The sequence below is a fragment of the Heptranchias perlo genome, unplaced genomic scaffold (genome assembly GCF_035084215.1).
Source record: "Heptranchias perlo isolate sHepPer1 unplaced genomic scaffold, sHepPer1.hap1 HAP1_SCAFFOLD_199, whole genome shotgun sequence".
Lineage (NCBI taxonomy): Eukaryota > Metazoa > Chordata > Chondrichthyes > Hexanchiformes > Hexanchidae > Heptranchias > Heptranchias perlo.
The window spans coordinates 593758-615072 of NW_027139215.1; the positions used below are offsets into that span (position 1 = coordinate 593758).

General features: G+C 46.3%; 1 protein-coding gene and 3 non-coding genes across 4 annotated transcripts; 1 reads left to right on the top strand and 3 right to left on the bottom strand.

Moving 5' to 3' along the window:
- Positions 1–2627: 2627 nt before the first annotated feature.
- trnae-uuc (transfer RNA glutamic acid (anticodon UUC)) lies at positions 2628–2699 on the bottom strand. Its single transcript has one exon. It is a non-coding gene; the product is annotated as a tRNA-Glu (tRNA).
- A 2333-nt stretch (positions 2700–5032) lies between these two features.
- Positions 5033–5105, bottom strand: trnaf-gaa (transfer RNA phenylalanine (anticodon GAA)). Its single transcript has one exon. It is a non-coding gene; the product is annotated as a tRNA-Phe (tRNA).
- Positions 5106–7709: 2604 nt separating this feature from the next.
- Positions 7710–7781, bottom strand: trnah-gug (transfer RNA histidin (anticodon GUG)). The gene has a single exon. It is a non-coding gene; the product is annotated as a tRNA-His (tRNA).
- Positions 7782–17596: 9815 nt separating this feature from the next.
- LOC137309986 (probable G-protein coupled receptor 139) lies at positions 17597–20192 on the top strand. Its single transcript, XM_067977986.1, has 2 exons — positions 17597–17666; positions 19065–20192. The coding sequence occupies exons 1-2, from the start codon at positions 17597–17599 to the stop codon at positions 19964–19966; spliced, it is 972 nt and encodes a 323-aa protein (XP_067834087.1). The 3' UTR covers positions 19967–20192.
- The last annotated feature ends 1123 nt before the right edge of the window (positions 20193–21315 follow it).

Sequence of the window (21315 nt, forward strand, 5' to 3'; positions counted from 1 at the left end):
AGGAGCTGCGGGAACAGATTGAACGGTGTAACTGAGTACAGAGATACAGAGAGACACCAGCAGAGGGAGGTAGAGTGCGGTGTAACTGAGTACAGTGATACAGAGAGACACCAGCAGAGGGAGGTAGAGAGCGGTGTAACTGAGTACAGAGATACAGAGAGACACCAGCAGAGGGAGGTAGAGAACGGTGTAACTGAGTACAGTGATACAGAGAGACACCAGCAGAGGGAGGTAGAGAGCGGTGCAACTGAGTACAGAGAGACACCAGCAGAGGGAGGTAGAGAGCGGTGTAACTGAGTACAGAGATACAGAGAGACACCAGCAGAGGGAGGTAGAGAGCGGTGTAACTGAGAACAGAGAAATGCAGAGAATCGAACAACACCAGGTTGTGGTCCAACAATTTTATTTGAAAATGACAGCTTTCGGAGGCTTTCTCCTTCGTCAGGTGAGACACCAGCAGAGGGAGGTAGAGAGCGGTGTAACTGAGTACAGAGAGAGAGACACCAGCAGACTGTGCAGCAAAGCAACCTTTTATCTGAAATCTGAGGCGAGATATAAACTGCACAGAGTAGAGGAAGCATTACTGTGTATCTAACCCGTGTTGTACCTGCCCTGGGAATGTTTGATTTGACAGTGTAGAGGGAGCTTCATTCTGCAGAGAACCCATGCTGTACCTGTCCTGCGAGTGTTTGATGGGGCAGTTCAGAGTGAACTTTAATCAGTCTCTCCACATAACTGAAGTCCCTCATCCCTGGCACCATTCTAGTAAATCTCCTTTGCACCCTCTCCAAGGCCTTGACATCCTTCCCAATGTTTGGTGTCCAGAATTGAACACAATACTCCAGCTGAGGCCCAACCAGTGTTTTATAAAGGTTTAGTATCAATTCCTTGCTATTGTATTCTGTGCCTCAATTAATAAAGCCAAGGGCCCCATTTGCTTTTTTAAACAGCCTTCTCAACTTATCCTGCCACCTTCAAAGATTTGTGTAACTACACCCCCAGCTCTCTCTATTCCTGCACTCCCTTTAAAATTGCACCATTTACTTTTTATTTTCTCTCCTCATTCTTCCTACCATAATGTATCACTTCACAATTCTCTGCATTAAATTTCATCTGCCATGTTTCTGCCCATTTCACCAGTCTGTCTGTGTCCTCCTGAAGTCTGTTACTATCCTCCACATTGTTTATTACATTTCTGAGTTTCGCGTCATCTGCAAACTTTGAAATTATACCCTGTTCTCCCAAGTCCCAGTCATTAATATATATCAAAAAGAGCAGTGGTCCTAATACCGAGCCCTGGGGGACACCACTGTATACTTGCCTCCAGTCTGAAAATCAACTGTTCACCACTACTTTCTGTGTTCTGCCCCTTAGCCAAATTTGTATCCACGCTGCCATTGTCCGTTTAATCCCATGGGCTTCAATTTTGCTAACAAGTCTATTATGTGATACTTTATCCTCCCTTAATCTCTCCCTGCATAGAAACTCCCCGTCCCACATTCATGGCCACCCCCTCGACCTTGCCATCTCAAGTGGCCTCTCCACTCCCCATCGTGTCAATCATGGATAAGGCCATCTCTGATCACTTCCTTGTATCCCTCTCCACCCACATAGAATCATAGAATCATAGAAACGTTACAGCACGGAAGGAGGCCATTTGGCCCATCGAGTCCATACCGGCTCTATGCAAGATCAATCCATGTAGTCCCACTCCCCCAATGCACATCACAGAATGAACTCAGGAATCCCACGCCACTTTCTATGAGCGGTGACAGGCTGCGGTTATGGTGAAGACCGGGACCCAGGGCTGAGGCTGTGGTCATCAGTTACTCTGGGAGTGGCACAGTCTGTTTCATGACTAGCCAAGGGTGAGAGTAACCCCAGGTAGTCAGGCTGGTGTTTAGAAGGGTGTGGGTTCCAGCTCCCGTTCCAGGACTGGGACACATGATCCAGACTGACTGTGTTGTTCTGAGAGGGAGCTGCATCGTGAGAGGTGCTGTCCTTTGAATGAGGTGTTAAGTGGTAATTTGTGAAGAGCAGGGAGTTCTCCCGGTGTCCTGGCCAATATTCTTTCCCCAACCATCAGCACCCAACAAACAGGAGGTCTGCTCAATATAGCATCACTGTTTGTGGGATCTTGCTGTACACAACTTGGCTGCTACGTTCTCTTATAAAACGATAGTGACTGAACTTCTAGTGAAGTGCGTTGGGATGTCCTAAGGATGTGAAAGGTGCTATACAAATGCAAGTTCCTTGTTTCTCACAGTGGGCCGTGTCTCTTTCCTTGTCTCATTGACACTCTCAGTTAATTGGTCCGTTCTCTCCGCAGATGGGGCCCGACCCGCTGAGTGTTTCCAGATTGTTCTGTGTGTGTTTCACTCAGACTCGGGTTTTACAGTAAATAATAAAAGGACTGCAGTCAGACACTTGGCCATGAGCTGCTGCGTGACCTGTCGGGACATTGTTGCTTGCTTCCCTTCAGCTTGTGGGACTGGGTTTTTGGTGCACTGTCCCTTTCAGTGCTGTGGTTTGCCTCATTTCTCAGTGTGATCGTGGTGCGAACTCAGAAGCAGCAGCCACAGTCCGGACTGCAGGCAAATTGGGAGGCTGGGACTAATAGTTCACAATTCCCACACCGGGAGTCGAACCCGGGCCGCCTGGGTGAAAACCAGGAATCCTCACCGCTGGACCATATGGGAACTGAAAAACCAATTAGCAAGAAGGGCACTGAGACTACAACCGGAAAGTTAACGGACGATTCAAAGGAGGTATTCACAATTATGAAAGGTATTGACAGAGTATTTAAGGAGAAATTGTTTCCAGTTATGGAAGGGTTAATAACCAGAAGAGAAAGATTTAAGGTAAATTGAAAGACAGTCATGGGGGGTGTGACTAAGATTGAGACCATTCATTCAGCTGCCTCTGCAGCTCCCCTCCCTTCCCCGAGCCCACCAAGTTAATCTCCGATCTCCCCTCATGCCCTCTCTGAGCTCTCTTGACCATGAGACCCACCTCCTGCTCCCTCGACCCTATTCCCACCAAACTGCTGACCACCCAACCTCCCTTCCTGGCCCCATGTTAGCTGACATTGTTAATGGTCTCCTCTCCTCAGGTACGGTCCCCCTCCCCATCAAATCTTCCATCATCACCCTCCTTCATAAAAGACCCACCCTTGACCCCTGTGTCCTTGCAAACTAGCACCCCATCTCCCACCTCCCTTTCCTCTCCAAAGTGTTGTCGCCTCCCAAATCCATGTCCATCTTTCCCACAACACCATGTTTGAATCCCTCCAATCAGGTTTCCACTCCTGCCACAGTACTGAAACGGCCCTTGTCAAAGTCACAAATGACATCCTCTGTGACTGTGTAGAGGGAGATTTAATCTTGATCTAACCCTTGATGCACCTGCCCCCACAGTGTTTGATGGCACAGTGTAGAGGGAGCTTTACTCTGCCATGTACTGTACAGTATCAGTCTGTGATGGAGCAGAGCCCTGCTCTTTAATAGAAATCATTCTTTCGATGAGCCACTGAGCCCCTGAAGCAGCCTCCGAGACCCAAAGTCTGATTTCCATCCCACAGTTCCAGCAGTTTGCGAGGGCTGGGCCACGTTAACAGCAGCTCTCTGTTCCTGGTCTGGAGCTGAGGTGTTGTGTATTGTCCCTGACACAGGGACCAGACGGTGAGCTGCTGGCTCCTATTGTTCTGGGATCATTCCCTGCTGCTCTGTTCTCACCTCTTCACTGGGTCTCAGATTATTACCAGCCATCTTCCTGATCAATAAACAATCGGCAATCTGACCGGGGAGATTTGAAATGTGTGAAACATTTCATGTGTCTCATCCCTCTCCCTGGACACAAATGAATCGGCCGTCATGAAATGGTCACAGTCCGTTTCTTGAGCCTTCTCCTTCTCAGAAGAATCTTCCAAACTCCTTGCTAAAGTGACCATTGATCTTAATGTCTTGTTTTGCAGTATGTTCAAGATTGTTCCAGGTCAGCATTGTAATAATTCGGTGGTAGTTGAAAAGTGGGATCATTATATTAAATCTCGATATTTATCACAGCCCCGCCCCCCAAACATTCAAACCACCGTTCAGGAGGAGAACCCCTCTGCTCACTGACCTACATTGGTTCCCAGTTCACCAACATCTCAAATTTTAAATTCTCATCTTCGTGTTCAAATCCCTCCATGACCTCGCCCCTCCCTATCTCTGTAACCTCCTCCACCCCTACAACCCTCCGAGATCTCTGAGCTCCTCCAATTCAGGCCTCTTGCGCATCCACGATTTTCATCGCTCCACCATTGGCGGCCGTGCCTTCAACCGACTGGGCCCAAAGCTCTGGATTTCCCTCCCTAAACCTCCCGCCTCTCTACCTCTCTCTCCTCCCTTAAGACACTTAAAACCTACCTCACCTGTCCCAATATCTCCTTATGTGGCTCCGTGTCACATTTAGTTTGATAATCGCTCCTGTGAAGCGCCTTGGGACGTTTTACTCCGTTAAAGGCGCGATATAAATGCAAGTTGTTGTTGTTGTTGGGTTGGAGAAAGGGTTTTCTTTCTTTTTATGACTCTTTTCTATCTGTCTATTTCTTTCCTTTCTCGGACTCTGTTTTCCGGGTCTGTTTACTGACACACATTACAATCTGTGTCACTCGGTGTCTAACAATGTGAGGCAATGTGTTTTATTCCCGCTGTGTTATCTCTCTGGCGGTTTGCTGATAAATGTTTAACTCGCAGCCTGTTCCCGTTAATGGTCACAAGCAGTAACAGACAGACAGAGCGTGTCTGACCGCCCTGAGATGTGGAAAAGGCATCAGTTTAGGACAAATGCATCAAATCAAATGTTCATCGAACACCGAGACAAAAACCAGAGAGAAAGGCAGAAGGAAATAGAGAAATAAAAGCTAAATACAGACATCCTTGATGTCTCTCTATTCCATCCCCAACCGTTCAGTGTCGGGGAAAAATGTCAGTGCAAATAAATGTTCAAGAATCGGCCCAAAGAAGAAGAAACAAAATAACCCGAAAACTGCCGAAACCCGGGATCGAACCAGCGACCTTTAGATCTTCAGTCTAACGCTCTCCCAACTGAGCTATTTCGGCCCCACTGCAAACTGATCTTTTGGGTCATCCTCTTGTAATAAAATCTAACCCCGGGTGGAATTGCCCCTCCCGCTCATTCCTCACTTCGGGAGAATGAGACCGACCATCAAGGAGAGATTTTCTGATCCTGTCGGTGAATCTCATTTATATTAAACATTCCTTGAACTCTCTGCCGGGGGGATTCAGAGCTGGGGTTCGCCATGAACCAGCTTCCCCTCAATTCCCAGCTTTATCAGTGAATCGACAAACAAACGCTCGACAGAGCTCAGGTTATATTAATAATAAAAACAGAAAATGCGGGAAACACTCAGCAGGTCAGGCAGCATCTGTGGAGAGAGAAACATCCTTTCAGGCCGATGACCTTTCATCAGAACTCTCTCCACAGATGCTGCCTGACCTGCTGAGTATTTCCAGCATTTTCTGTTTTTACTTCAGATTTCCAGCATCTGCAGTATTTTGCTTTAGTTTTACAGCTTGTATTAATGTTCTGCTGATGATATCTTAATATTATCTTGTTTTTGGGCCACTTTAATCAGGTTCATGTACAAATTCTTCCATCATCCCTTCTCCCACATCGCTTCTCTCTCTCATTCATTCTTTTCTCCTTTCAATCCAGAAGAGGGCGGGAATCAGAGCTCACCCCCCGAACCCTCCGCACACAGACCCCCGTCTACCACCCCGTGTGATCCAAGAGACAATTCAATACATTACACTCTGTATAAACACAGAAAGCTGACACACCAGGGGAGATCGCACGGTGTTGGACACGGAGTGAAATAAACTGAAGTGTTTATAAAAAGTTACAGATCACAACTCGTGTCTCTGTCTCTCTGCGCCCTCCCGGCCTGTGCTGATTGAGCTGATCTCAACTGATGTGGTACTGAATCCCACACAGAGCAGGATGGGCAAATGTTCAATCTCCAGCCTGCACTGAGTGAGCTGATCTCACGAGGTGTGCTACTGTGCCCCGGAGCAAGAGAAGCCGAGGCTCATCCCCGGGCCTGTGCCGAGTGAGCTGACTCAATGTGTTCCTGGTAATTTTCATCAACATCTTTGAATGTGGCAGCACGATTTGTTCAAGCCGTTAAAACAGCATCCAGTTCCTTGGCTTAATAATAGAGAAATAGAGTACAAAAGGAAGGAAGTTATATTAAACGTTTATAAATCATTGTTCAGGCCTCATCTGAAGTATCGTGTCCAATTCTGGGCACTATAATTTATTCAGGATGTCAAGGTCTTGGAGAGGATGGAGAGGAGATTTCCCAGAATTATACCAGGGATGGGGTTTAGTTGTGTGGAGAGACTCGAGAACCTGGGATTGTTCTGCTTCGAGCAATGAAGGTTAAGGGTAGAAGTAATCCACGTGTTCAAAATTAAGAGGGGTTTTGATCGAGTAAATAAGGAGAAACTTCACCCACTGGCGGGAGGGTCGGCAACCAACGGACGCAGATTTAAGATAATTGGCGAAAGAACTAGAAGGGAAATAAGGAGATTTTTTTTACACAGCGAATTGTTATGATCTGGAACGCACTGCCTTAAAGGATGGTGGAGCTCGATTCAATCGTAACTTTAAAAGGAGAATTGGATAAATACTTGAGTATCTCTCCACAGATACTACCTGACCTGCTGAGTGTTGCCAGCAGTTTCTGGGTTTATTTTTGAGCTTTCACTATCGCAGTTTTCCTGACAACCTGCAACTTGCCTCAAGGGCGCAGCTTCAAGCACAACTTTCTTGTGCTCTTCTCACACACAAGATCGCACTTTACTTTCCTACACACGCGTTTTAAAATCTGCCGTTTCCGCACACAGCGTCCTGCGCCACGAGAATTTGAAAGACCTTCCGCTCATGGCCTGTAATCGCTCCTTTTTCCCCACAGGCGCTCTTTACATTTATCCTCTACTCGATTCAATCACAAATTTCAACAGAACTATTAAGATCAAGGCGGAACACTTCCGCTCTTACTGCACCGCCCCAACTTGTCAAATGTGCACCTTTCAACCGCCATTCGCAGCTCTGTTGCGCTGCCCGTCGCTCACGCAACTCAACTGCTGAGAGAAAAGAGCCAACAAGCATCAAAACAAAAACCAGTTCTTCAGTTACCATCCCCTGGATCACAAGATTCCCCAAGTAAATTTCGTGAACATTCGGGCGGCTGTCTTTCCAGAGACCAGCCCTGCTTTCGTCGTGTTTGTCTGTCGAGCGGTCACGCAGATCGAAATGTATCGACTGATTTCAAGGCACAAATGAACATTGGTGCGAATGGGACATGTGCCCAATGGAAACAGCGGTCGGAGCAGAGCAAAATTAAAGGAGTGAGATCGTGAAAGTGAATGTTAGAGTCGGCAATGGAGCAGGAAAGTGTCCATGAAATGGAAGGAGGGAAGTGAAGGCGGCCTATTGACGATGGAAGAAAGAAAAAGCTGGGAGAAGAGGCGGGTTTGAACTGTGGAACATCAAGTACAGGCATGTGAGAGTGCTGGGATTTGAAGGAATGGATAGGTTTTCGCCACCAACAAAAAATATTTCTTATATATATTAAAGATTGATATATTGCTGCATTCTATCAGTATGTGTGGCAGAGGATAAAAGAGGTGAGAAAGTTATGCCGTGACTCGGATTCGAACCGAGGTTGCTGCGACCACAACGCAGAGTACTAACCACTATACGATCACGGCGCCACACCTCAGCTGTTGTTACAAGACCCGAACCACAGCAATAAGCAGCGCCTCAAATTGTTGCAGAATAGCGGTCCAGCCCCTCCCATGGCCCATCCTTTTAATATCCACCCAGCAATTTCACCAGTGCTGGTTTCATCAACTTGTGCTTCTTTTTGAATTGTTCTCGGTGTTATCTGTCCTGATCCTTTACTTGGCCCACTAGAATCCTAGAATCATAAAAAGGCAACAGCACGGAAGGAGGCCATTCGGCCCATCGAGTCCCCGCCGGCTCCATGCAACAGCAATCCAGCTGGTCCCACTCACCCGCCCTATTCCGGTAGCCCTGCAATTCTTTTCCTGTCAAGTACTTATCCATTTCCTTTTGAAGGCCATGATTGAATCTGCCTCCACCAACCCCTCGGGCAGTGCATTCCAGATCCTAACCACTCGCTGTGTAAAAAAGTTTTTCCTCATTTCACCTTTGGTTCTTTTGCCAATCACGTCAAATCTGTGTCCGCTGGTGCTTGACATTTCCACCAATGGGAACAGTTTCTCTCTATCGACTCTGTCTGTACCCTTCATGATTTTGAATACCTCGATCAAATCTCCTCACAACCGTCTCTGTTCCAAGGAGAACAACCCCAGCTTCTCCAGTCTGTCCACGTAACGAAAGTCCCTCATCCCTGGAATCATTCTTGTAAATCTCCTCTGCACCCTCTCTAAGGCCATCAGATCTTTCCTAAAGTGCGGTGCCCAGAACTGGACACAATACTCCAGTTGTGGCCAAACCAGTGTTTTACAAAGTTTCATCATGACTTCCATAATTTTTTACTCGATGCCTCTATTTATAAATTCCAGGATCCTGTATGCTTTTTAATCGGCTTTCTTAACCTGCCTTGTCACCTTTAACGATTTGTGCACATATACCCCCAGATCTCTCTGTTCCTGTACCTCTTTTAGAGTTGTGCCCTCTAATTTATTTTGCCTATCCTCGTTCTTCCTACCGAAATGTATCACTTCACATTTTTCTGCATTAAATTTCATCTGCCACGTGTCCGCCCATGCCACCAGCCTGTCTATATCCTCTTGAAGTCTATCACTATCCTCCTCACTGGTTACTACCCTTCCAGGTTTGTGTCATCTGCAAATTTTGAAATTGTGCCCTGAACACCCAAGTCCAAGTCATTAATATATATCAAGAAAAGCAGTGGTCCCAGCACCGACTGCACGGCATCTACAAATTTGTCCAATGCCCCTCGAGTGAAGCGGGATCACTTTTCACTCGTAAACCAGCAACCCTGATGTTAAAATCATCTGCCGGAGAAAGACGCGATTTCAGCGCCGTGACACTGGGCCAGAGTAAAGTTCAGTTAATGTGATTGCAGAGTGGCGAGGGAGTCAAAGGATATGGGGAAAAGGCGGAAAAGTGGAGTTGAGGTAAAAATCAGATCAGCCATGATCTCATTAAATGGCGGAGCAGGCTCGAAGGGCCAAATGGCCGACTCCTGCTCCTATCTCTTATGGTCTTATGATCTTATGGTGGTGAGAGGGTGGATTTGGAACTCCTGTGCGGCTGCTTTGCGCAGGTAACACGACTTGTTACAAACTAAACCATTAATTCACCGAGCTAAAGTTTGAGGTTGCAGCGACAAGAACCTGATTACATTAATTACAGGAAATTAATGAAACTCTGTGAAAGATGAATAATTGTTGTAATCGCCATTGATCAACTGATAACTTTCTGCTGCAGACTGACAGAAACACTGACATGGACACTGGGTGACAGAGAAACTTTAATCAGTTTCAACAACAACAACTACAAATACAACGTCCATTTATATCGCACATTTAACGTAGTGAAACGTCCCAAGGGGCTTCACAGGAGCTTTTTTAAACAAAATTTGACACCGAGCCACAGAAGGAGATATTAGAAGCAGATGCTTCACGTTTCAGTGAATCTGTTTGAATTATTCATTTGATGACATTTTGTTCACCTTTCCACGGATCACTGTCGAAAGAAGAATTACCGACCACTTTTCCATCTCATGTTGATCATGTCCACAGTAAAATTACGTGGGTAGCGCGGGAGAGAGTGAGAGAGAGAAAGAGACAGAGACCCATTCGGGAAAAGATAGAAAATGTGAGGCACATACACAGACAGACAGACACAGACACAAAGAAACAGACACACACAGAAACAGACACACATACATAGACACATAGAGTGACTCAGAAATACAGAGACAGACGATCGATAATTTGGCTGATTTTTGTTCTTTTTCTGTCGTAGATTTCGTGAAATCTTGCAGGTCAATTAAAATGAGCATAAAACTCGAGGTGTTCAATGCCGTGGAATTTTAATTCACTTCAGAATTATTAATTCTACAAGAAACTTGTTGAATTTTGAAACGCAGAGATGAAAGGGGAAGAAAAAAGACAGGATCTGAAATCTACCAGATTCGAACCTACGCGGGGTAAACGAATGGATTTCCAAACTATCACCTTCATCACGAGTTAGTTAAAATCACAATTGCTCTGCATCCAGTCCCCAAACAGTCTCCGTTCAATAATATTCTGAAAGCAACAATCAGCTGTTTATTTTTCTCTGTAGTTTTTTTTAGGAAGAAGCTTGGCGAAGACATAAAATTAAAGTTGGCGTCTAATAAATGCTTCCTCCCCGTCGGGGAATTAAACCACGGACTCAGGCGGGGCAACTCACCACGATAAAAGAGAAAGAAAGAACGAAAGAAAGACAGTCAGTTGTTCGTTGTCTAACAAAGAGATGGAAATGTTAAAGGTTCTTTCAACGGTGGCCCGTGGAAAATTAAACAAACTGTGATCAAATAAATAGTTAAAAGAAATTCACTGACACATGAAGCATTTTTAACGCCATCTGAGGTGAGTGTAGAATCAATACAGTAGTTCCTCGTTAGTATAGTGGTGAGTATCCCCGCCTGTCACGTAGGAGACCGGGGTTCAATTCCCCGACGAGGAGGTTAAACTTTCACTGCCTTCAAAAGCTTTTATCTCCAATATTGGATGTGGAAAGTGCAGTGTAAAACTGACTCGGAGATTCCCACTTTCCTCAATTGAAATGAACTGATATTCCAGCGGTTTTAAAATCTGCTCTGTGCGTCATTCTTCACCTCGATGTCAGACTTGCTTCTGTGATGGTGGGGATATCGGGAGGAGGCCGAGATGGATCATCCACCCGACACTTCTGGCTGAAGATGGTTGCTCACAGCTCAGCCTTGTCTTAAGCACTCACGTGCTGGGCTTTACCATCATTGAGGATGGGGATGTTCACAGAGCCTCCTCCCGTTAGTTGTTTAATTGACCACCACCATTCACAACTGTGTGTGGCAGGACTGCAGAAGATCCGTTGGTTGTGGGATTGCTTTGCTCTGTCCATAGCATGCTGCTTCTGCTGTTTGGCAAGTAGTCCTGTGTTACTTTCAGGTTTTTGGAGGGTGTATGTTTGTGTGTACATGCGGTGTGTCTTTGTGTGAGTGTGTATGTAGCTATGAATGTGTGTGTATGTGTGAATATGTCTGCGTGTGTCTCACTTTTTCTACCCGTTTCTGAGTGTCTCTTTCTTTCTGTCACTTTTTCCCTGTTCCCCACATAATTTTTCTCTGGACCTTGACTAACAAAGAGATAGAAAGTAAGTCTTCTTTCAGCAGTGGCGCGTGGAAAGTTAAACAAACTGTCATCAAAGAAGTAGTTAAAATCGATTCACTGAAACATGCATCCTTTTCATTGCTGTATGTGAGATCTTCCGAGTCGGTTTTCTCATCTGCGCCTGTTCCGAGACCTGTCTCTCTCTGTATCTCCATCTTTTTTCTTTCTGTCTGTCTCTCTCTCGATCGGTCTCTCCCTGTTTCGGGCTGGTGACTCAGACCCGGTCTGTCCACAGCACAATTCTGCATTTTATTTCTTGCCCATCATTGTGGTTCTCACATCGAGCTGAAGAGTGAGGCGGAGGAGCAGATTTTAAAATCGCTGTGAAATCAAATTGTGGAAGTGGGAAAGGCCGAGTCAGTTTTTCATTGTATTTTCAACATCCAATATTGCAGATAAATGAAAGTGAAACTTCTAAAGCAGCAATAACCTCCTCGTCAGGAAATTGAACCCCGGTCTCCCACATGACAGGCGGGGATACTCACCACTATACTAACGAGGAATCGATGCTGGGTGTTACCGTACATTCACCACAGATGCTTCATGTTTTACTGATTCTTTTTGAACGATTGTTTGATGACAGTTTGTTTAATTTTCCACAGGCCACTGTTGAAAAAAGACTTCCCGACCACTTTTTCATCTCTTTGTTCAATTATGTCCAGAGTAAAATTATGTGGGGAGCGCGGGAGAGAGTGAGAGAGGGAAAGAAGGAGAAACAGACGCATTCAGGAAAACATAGAAAATGTGAGACACACGCATGCATCGACAGACACAAAAATACACAGAAAGACACACCTACACAAAGAAACAGACACACACGCATACATATAAACATAGAGTGACTCAAACATAGGGAGAGACAGACCAGAGGTTATTTGGATGATTTTTTTTATTCTTTCATGGGATGTGGGCATTGCTGGCAAGGCCAGCAGGTATTGCTCATCCCTAATTGCCCTTGAGAAGGTGGTGGTGAGCTTCCGTTCTTGAACCGCTGCAGTCTGTCTGGTGATGGTACTCCCACAGTGCTGGTAGATGGGGAGTTCCAGGATTTTGACCCAGCGATGATGAAGGAACAGCGATGTACTTCCAAGTCAGGATGGTGTGTGAATTGAAAGGGACTGTGCAGGTGGTGTTGTTCCCGTGTACCTGCTGCCCTTTTCCTTCTAGGTGGTAGAGTCGAGGTTTTGGGAGGTCCTTACGAAGAAGTTTTGGCGAGTTGCTGCATTGCTTCCTGTGGATGGTACACACTGCAGCCACGGTGCGCCGGTGGTGGAGGGAGTGAATGTTTAAGGTGGATGAGGTGCCAATCAAGCAGGCTGTTTTGTCCTGGATGGTGTCGAGTTTCTTGAGTGTTGTTGGAGCTGCACTCATCCAGGCAAGTGGCGAGTATTTCTTCACACTCCTGACTAGTGCCTTGTTGATGGTGGAAAGGCTTTGGGGAGTCAGGAGGTGAGTCAGTCGCCGCAGAATACCCAGCCTCTGATCTGCTCCTGTAGCCACAGTATTTATGTGGCTTCACCAGTTAAGTTTCCGGTGAATGGTGACACCCAGGATGTTGATGGTGGGCGATTCGGCAACAGTAATGAAATTAAATGTCAAGGGGAAGTGGTTGGACTCTCTCTTGGAGATGATCATTGCCTGTCACTTGTCTGGCGTGAATGTTAATTGCCACTTATCCGCCCAAGCCTGGATGTTGTCCAGGTTTTGCTGCATGTGAGAACGGACTGTTTCATTATCTGAGGGGTTGTGAATGAAACTGAACACAGTGCAATCAGTAGCGAACACCCCACTTCTGACCATATGATGGAGTGAATGTCATTGATGAAGCAGCTGAAGATGGTTGGGCCGAGGACACTGCCCTGAGGAACTCCTGCAGCGATGTCCTGGGTCTGAGATGATTGGCCTCCAACAATCACTATCATCTTCCTCTGTGCTAGCTATGACGCCAGCCACTGGAGAGTTTTGTCTCTGATTCACATTTACTTCAATTTTATTAGGGCTCCTTGATGCCACACTCGGTCAAAAGCTGCCTTGGTGTCAAGGGCAATCACTCTCACCTCAAGTTTGGCATTCAGCTCTTTTGTCCATGTTTGGACCAAGGCCGTAATGAAGTCTGGAGCCGAGTGATCCTGGTGGAACCAAAACTGAGCATCGGTGAGAAGGTGATTCGTGAGTAAATGCTGCTTGATAACACTGTCGACGACACCTTCCATCACTCTGCTGATCTTTGAGAGTAGACTGATGGGGCGGTTATTGGATGAATTGGATTTCTCCTGTTTTTTGTGGACAGGACATACCTGGGCAATTAACCACTTTGTTGGGTAGATGCCAGTGTTGTAGCTGTACTGGAACTGCTTGGCTAGAGGCGTATCTAGTTCTGGAACACAAGTCTCCAGCACTACAGCTGGGATTTTGTCAGGGCCCTTTGCCTTTGCTGAATCCAATGCGCTCAGCCGTTCCTTGATATCACGTGGGGTGAATCGAATTGGCTGAAGACTGGCTTCTGTGATGGTGGGAATCTCAGGAGGAGACCGAGAAGGATCATCCATTTGGCACTTCCGGCTGAAGATGGTTGCAAACACTTCAGCCTTGTCTTTTGCACTCACGTGCTGGGCTCTGCCATCATTGAGGATGATTGTCCATCACCATTCAGGACTGGATGTGGCAGGACTGCAGAGCTTTGATCTGCTCCGTTGGTTGTGGGATTGCTTAGCTGTGCTCTCCAGCATGCTACTTCTGTTGTTTGGCTTGCATGTAGTCCTGTGTTGTAGGACAATTGTCGCTTCACCAGGTTGACACCTCATTTTAGGTACTCCTGGTGCTGCTCCTGACACGCTCTTCCACACCCCTCATTGAACCAGGGTTGATCCATTGGCTTGTTGGTAATGGTAGGGTGAGGTATATGCCGGGCCATGAGGTTACAGATTGTGGTGGAATACAATTCAGCTGCTGCTGTTGGCCCACAGCACCATATGGATGCCCAGTTTGGAGTTGCATAGATCTGTTCTGAATCTATCTCATTGAGCACGGCCACCACACAATATGCTGGACAGTGTGAAGTCGGAATTTCGTCTCCATAAGGACTATGCAGTGGTCGGTCCAACCAATGCTGTCATGGGCAGATGCATCTGCGACAGGTAGATTGATGTGGACGAAGTCCAAAAGGTTTTTCCCTCATGTTTGTTCTCTCACCACCTGCCACAATCCCAGTATGGCAGTTATGTCCTTCAGGACTCGGCCAGCAGTGGTGCTACCGAACCACTCTTGGTGATGGACAGTGAGGTTTCCCCAATCAGAGTACATCCGGTACACTTGCTACCCTCACTGCTTCCTCCAAGTGGTGCTCAACAGGGAGGAGTAACGATTCATCAGCTGAGGGAGGTCGGTAAGTGGGAATCAGCAGGAGGTTTCCTTCCCCTTGTTTGACCTGAAACCATGACATTTCATGGTGTCCAGAGTCAACTGTTGCGGACTGTCACGGCCACTCCCTCCTGACTGTATACCACTGTGCTGCCACCTCTGGTGGGTCAGGACATACCCAGGGATAATGATGGAGGAGTCTCGGGCTTTGGCTGAAAGGCATGATTCTGTGAGTGTCGCTATTTCAGGCTGTTGCTTGACCAATCTCTGGGACAGCTGTCCCAATTTTGGCACAAGTCCCCTAATGTTCGTGAGGTGAACTTCGTAGGGTCGACTGTGCTTGGATTGCCTGAGCCTTGTTCGGTGCGTGTGGCCCGTATTGTTTTATTCTTATTACGTAGCGGGATTGTGCAACTGAGTCGCTTGTTCGGCCATTTCAGAGAACTGTTAAGAATCAACCTCATTGCTATTGGTCTGAGGACGGCATGTTTCCTTCCCTCAGGGGGGCATTAGTGAACCAGAGGGGTTTTTATGACAATCCGGTATGTTCATGGTTACCATTTCTGACAGTAGCTTTTCAGTCCAGATTTTATTTAAATAACTGATTTTAAATTCCCCAGCTCCTGTGGTGGCGATTTGAACTCATGACTCCCGATTATTAGTCCGGGCCTACTGGATTACTCGTCCAGTAACATAATCACTATGCGACCGTACCCTTTCCCTTGGGCTTAAGGGAGAGGAGACGAGAGCTGTACCAGGGTGGCCGAACAGTGTGAGAGAGAGTAATGGTTTTAACGAGGACAACCGCATCAAAAGTGGAGGTGAGAGTGTGATTGAGCAGATCGGTAGCTGCAGAAATGTCGTGGTGAATGGAGGGCCAAAGGCTGGACAGTTGGGACTTTGAAATTGTGATTGTAAGTGACTTGGGGGGAGGGTTTTTTGATGGGCGAACACAGAAGGAAGTGGGTTTTGGAGGGGGAAGGGGGATGTGGGTACAGAGGGATACAAGGAAGTGATCAGGGATGGCCTTTTCCATGAGTATGGTGATGAGTATCTTCGCCTGTCACGTGGAAAGACAGGGGTTCAATTCCTCCGACGGGGCGATTAAACTTTCTGCCTTCAAAAGCTTCACTTTCATTTATCTGCAATATTGGATGCAGGAAATACAGAGCAAAACTGACTTGGAGTTTCTCACTTGCCACAATTTAATTTCACTGATATTCCAACGGTTTTAAAATCTGCTCTCTGTCACTCTTCACCTCAATGTCAGAACCACAATAATGAGGAAGAAATGAAACGCACAATCTCACCGTGAATAACATCAACAACAACTTGCATTTATATCGAGCCTTTAAGGTAGTGAAACGTCCCAAGGCGCTTCAAAGGAGCGATTTTCAAACAAAATTTGACACCGAGCCACGTAAGGAGATATTAGGACAGGTGACCAAAAGCTCGGTCAAACAGGCAGGTTTTAAGGAGTGTCTTAAAGGAGGATGTGAAAGGTGCTATATGAATGCAAGTTCTTTGTTTCTCACAGGGGGCCGTGTCTTGTTCCTCGTCTCATTGAGATCTCAGTTAATTGCTCTGTTCTCTCCACAGATGGGGCCCGACTCGCTGAGTGTTTCTAGAATGTTGTGAGTGACTCGGGTTTTAGAGTAAATGATAAAAGGACTGTCGTCAAACACTAGGCCATGAGCTGCTGCCCAGCTGCTGAGTGACCTGTCGGGACATTGTTGCTTGCTTCCCTTCAGCTTGTGGTTCTGGATTTTTGGTGCACTGTCCCTTTAAGAGCTGTGGTCTGCCTGCAGCGGTCAGACAAGTCGCAAAGGCTCCCAGAACTATGCTTGGCTCTGTCTTTCACTGAGGTGCAGAGATCAGCCAGACTTTAACGTAAATTCCACCAGCTGGCAGAAAAGAGTGAGTAACAACTCGTTTGAGCCCAGAGTGTGAGTTGCGGCCAATAATAAAGATGTGAAAAATTATCTTATAAGAACAGAAGTGGGTCATTCAGCCCCTCAATCCTGTGCCGCCATTCAGTCAGATCATGGCTGATCTGTACCTCAACTCCAATTCCCCGCCTTTGATCCATATCCCTTGATATCTTCATTGAACAAAAATCTATCAATCTCAGTCTCAAAAATCATTTTGAGTTAACTACCGTTAGCCAGAAAGAGAGGAAATCAGGAAGAAAATGGAGTTCCAGAGAAAGAGGGAATAAAAGAGGTAGATTAACAGAGAGAGAAATTTGGGAGTCAAGTAAAAGGAGTGTGTGTGAGGGAGAGAGGCCTGGACATTGAGAGAGACAGAAAGAGGGGGAATGAGTGAAACAAGGTGACAAGGACTGTGCTAAATTACATCGTAGGGTGACAGGGAATAGCAGGACCGGCCTGGGAATGGGAGTACAGAAGATTCAAGTAAAAATGTTACATTGGTGAACTGGGTTTCGATATTACATACACTGTGTGCTGTTGGTTTCAATCTTCATGTAATTTATTAAACTTAGAAATTGTGACTCTGTCATTGTACAATTCATTGTTCCAAAAGGTTACTCAGCTGGTCGATGTGTAATGTTCTGTCACCTTAATGAGTGTGATAGTCAAAGGTCAGATGGGACCAAAACTTATTTGTTCAGGAGTCTGTAAGTAATATGTGATGTCAGTCGGGATGCGATCTAATTGTCCCATTCGGGGTTTATTTACACTATAAGTATCTCGCTGTTTTAACTTCGTTACCTGACTATCGCAGTTCACATACCTCTTTATAGCACCGAAAGACATCGTCTCCACAGAGAAATGCGTTTGTCGCGATTTACGGAGATAGAATTCATTTATTATCCTGTTCTGGCAGCAATTGGAGTACCTGGTAAGTCATTATCAGCACGTCCGGTGTAAATAACAGAATGTTTAACTATATTGCTGTTTGTGCTCTGAGCCTGGAAATGTGGAATGTTATTCTTCACCGTTTTGTGATACAGTTAAAACTTCCATCCTTGTCCCATTGGTCAATGCACCGAGTAACTCACCCTCGCTCTGTGCTGAACTGTCGAGTCTGGGGTCGAAATGTGTCCTTGGTGCTCCCTGGCCAGGCAGGGGTAAAACAGGCAGGGCGCACAGTCCTGAGTGTAATCCACTGCCTCCTGGTGGAAAGCGCGCCTGTTGTGGAGATCGGGTGAGGAAGGACCGGGTGAGATTGTCGTGTTTCCCGAGGACCGATCGCCTGGGGTTCCGGAGAGCAAATTGCGGCTGTGTATCCCGGCATGAGTCAGTGTCTTCAGGATAGAAGGACAGGGAACAAACGGAATACGCATCAGATAAATAAAACATGTGACAGAAACCGTCCTCCTCACTCGAAGGTACAATCTTGTGTTCCCGTCAAATGTTCCTCTCAGATCATAATTATATTTCAGCAAAATGGCTTCACAGGACTTTTGATGTATTTGATGTTTAAAGTATTGTTTGGACTAGTTGAATGACGATGACTGTATACTTCAGTCCATGTGTGTTATTGTGGAGAGTGGGGAAACCAGTCTTGACACTGGTTCGGGAGGGGGATTAACTGGAGACCATGAGTGAGAGTTGGCGGTGATTTGTTCTTATACCGCGCGGCTCCTGGGATCGATCTCTTATTCCGAGGATCCGACTGTCCTTTGTTTTTCTCACGCCTTGTGCTGAGATATAAAGACTGGACCTGGTTATAACTGGAGCACGTTACAGAATTAAATTCCTTGACATATTGTGTCATGATGCATTCACAATACTCCACTGGAAACCTCATCTAATTAATTACTGAAAGATGACGGGCAGCAACTCAATACCAGGCTCGTGTTTTCAATGTATTTTCTAAAATCAAAGTCTCTGGTATTGTGTGGGTCAAATCATTAGGTTTTCCCCCCGTATTACGATTTAAGCCAAATCCAGAGTCACCTTGTCTGTATTTCCTGATTTAACTCGTCTTGTCGCCTTTCACTTTCATAGTTGGTGACGTTCTGCCCCGCGGACCTCCCAGTGTCGGAATCGACAAAATAAACTTAATCTCAAGGATCACAAGTGAGGACTCAGCTGTTGGGTGAGGGATCCCGGGGCCACCGTCACCCGAAAGGAACCTCCCAGAATGAGCTGCCCCTTCGGAACAGGAGGCAGAAGCCAAGGGGAAAAACCAATAAATAAACACAATCATAGCCCATGTACATCGGTTAAACTGAGAGCTCATTGATCAGCCCGGTTAGTGATTTCACTGTTTCTGTCTCTCTCTTTCTCTCAGTGAACTTGCTGGCGATTGTGATCCTGTCCCGTGGAAAGTGCGGTCTCTCCAAATGTATCACTTGCTACCTGGTGGCCATGGCGACGGCGGATCTCCTGGTGATTGCCTGTAATGTGATCTTATATCGGATTGCTCATCTTTATTGGTGGGACACTTTCCTGCTCTACACTCGTGTTTGCAGATTCATTCTCTTCCTGGCTCCTACTGCCACAGACAGTTCTGTTTGGTTAACGGTCGCTTTTACCTTTGATCGTTTTGTAGCCATTAGTTGTCAGAAGCTGAAAACAAAATATTGCACCGAGAAAACTTCACTTGTGATTATCGTGACTTTGAGCGCGCTGTTCGGTTTAAAGAACATTCCCCGGCCCTTCGTGTATGTTCATTACCGTACTGTTAACAATATACCGTGGGGTTGCCTTGTATCATCACAGTTTTATGTTCTACCCGCATGGATCGCATTTTCTTGGATTGAACAGCTGTTAACCCCGTTGCTTCCATTCTGTTTGATTTTATTGTTTAATGCTCTCACCGTCAGACGCATTTTAGTGGCCAGTCGGGCCCGAAGGAGCCTCCGGGACCTCAGCAATGGTGAGAATGACAAGGACCCTGAGATGAAGAACCGCAGAAGGTCCATCGTTTTACTTTTTGCCATATCCGGCAGTTTTATCCTGCTCTGGATGACAACGGTCGTATATTTTTTATATTATCGAATTTCAGGTGTCTTTAACCGCCGATCTTTGTTTAACCCTTTTGCAACCTTCGAACAAGCGGGAATTCTGCTTCAGCTTCTGAGTTCCTGCACGAACACGGCCATTTACACAGTGACCCAGAGTAAGTTCAGAGAGGAGCTGCTCAATGTGATTAAATATCCGTTTACTCTAATTGGTAAATTGGTCAAATGAGGAAAACGGCTGAAGTGAAGCTGGAACTGACTTCCCAACATCACAACTCAATTCCAGATCAAAATTATCACCTCAATTTACCAAAGGGACTCAGCATCAGGGCCAACGATATCTCCTTTAAACACATTTCTTCTCAAAAGTTAGATCAAAATTTAATTTTACAGCAGCCGACAAAAAATGAGCAAAAGCAACAGACAGTAACATTATCAAAACATGTTCCTGTATTCAGATCATTTTTTAAACACATCCTCAGGGAATCTGACCCGAAATGTAATTGTCCGGAGGAAGGGCTGTGAATTAGCGACTGGATATTAGTTTCCACCGGACCGGACTAATAATCGAGCCCCGCCTACAGCATCTGTGGGGTTAATTCTCTCTTTTAACTATTTCTGGGCCCCCTTAAAACATTCCTGTAACTCCGTGTCTGTGATATTTTAACAGCCGTTGGTCCTCAATAGTCTGGGAATCACTGATGGGTTTTTTTTCTGCCTTCTCCCGGATTCAGGAGGCAGGCAAGGGCTGTCGTTTTGCTCTGCTCAGACCTCCACTCAGCTCGGTTCTGAAGTGTTTACTGGAAGTGCAGTCAGAATGACGCTTGATTTTTTTTGAGATTTTTTGTGTTTTTAGGCCCCCCTTTTATAAGAAGCGGGGTTTAGGGTGTGTTCATGTGCAGAAAAACCGAAAAACCCAAAATAAGTGTCAAATTTAAATTTTATTATATCGGTCCAGGATGCACTCCAGTCCCTGCGGTGCCCCCCGGTCGCGGAAAGCCCCAAGCGAACCGGCAGACACCGCGTGCTCCATCTCCAGGGCCACCCAGGCACGGAGAATTCCGCAGAAGAGAGGCAGACAGTTGGAGCGACCGCCCCCACGGGCCCCGTCTAACCTGGACCTGTGGATGGCCACCTTGGACAGGCCCACGAGCAGATCCTCCGACTGACCCGCCCTCCTCCTCACCCGGTGGCCAAAGATGAGGAGCGTGGGACTGAAACGCAGCCAGAAGTTGTGGAGCAGCCCCTTTAAATAGTGGAACAGGGGCTGCAACCTCTCACACTCCTTGTAGACATGAAACACGGAATCATTCAGGCGCAGAAGGTCTGTTGATGTTTCAAAACAGGCGTGAAGTCTTTTTTTTAAAAATCAGGCCAATGACTCAGTTAGAATAGTTGATGGAGGAATTTCACAGGAGTAGATGAAGTTTCCGTCACTCAGAAGGGATTAACAGAGAGTAAAGCCGGGTTAGCTGGAGACACTGCCGCAGAAGGGGAACCGAGGAATGAGTGAATGCACAGAAGGCCAGTGTTGGAGGATCAAAGAGTGTGGGACATGGAGATGGAGGCGTTTGCAGA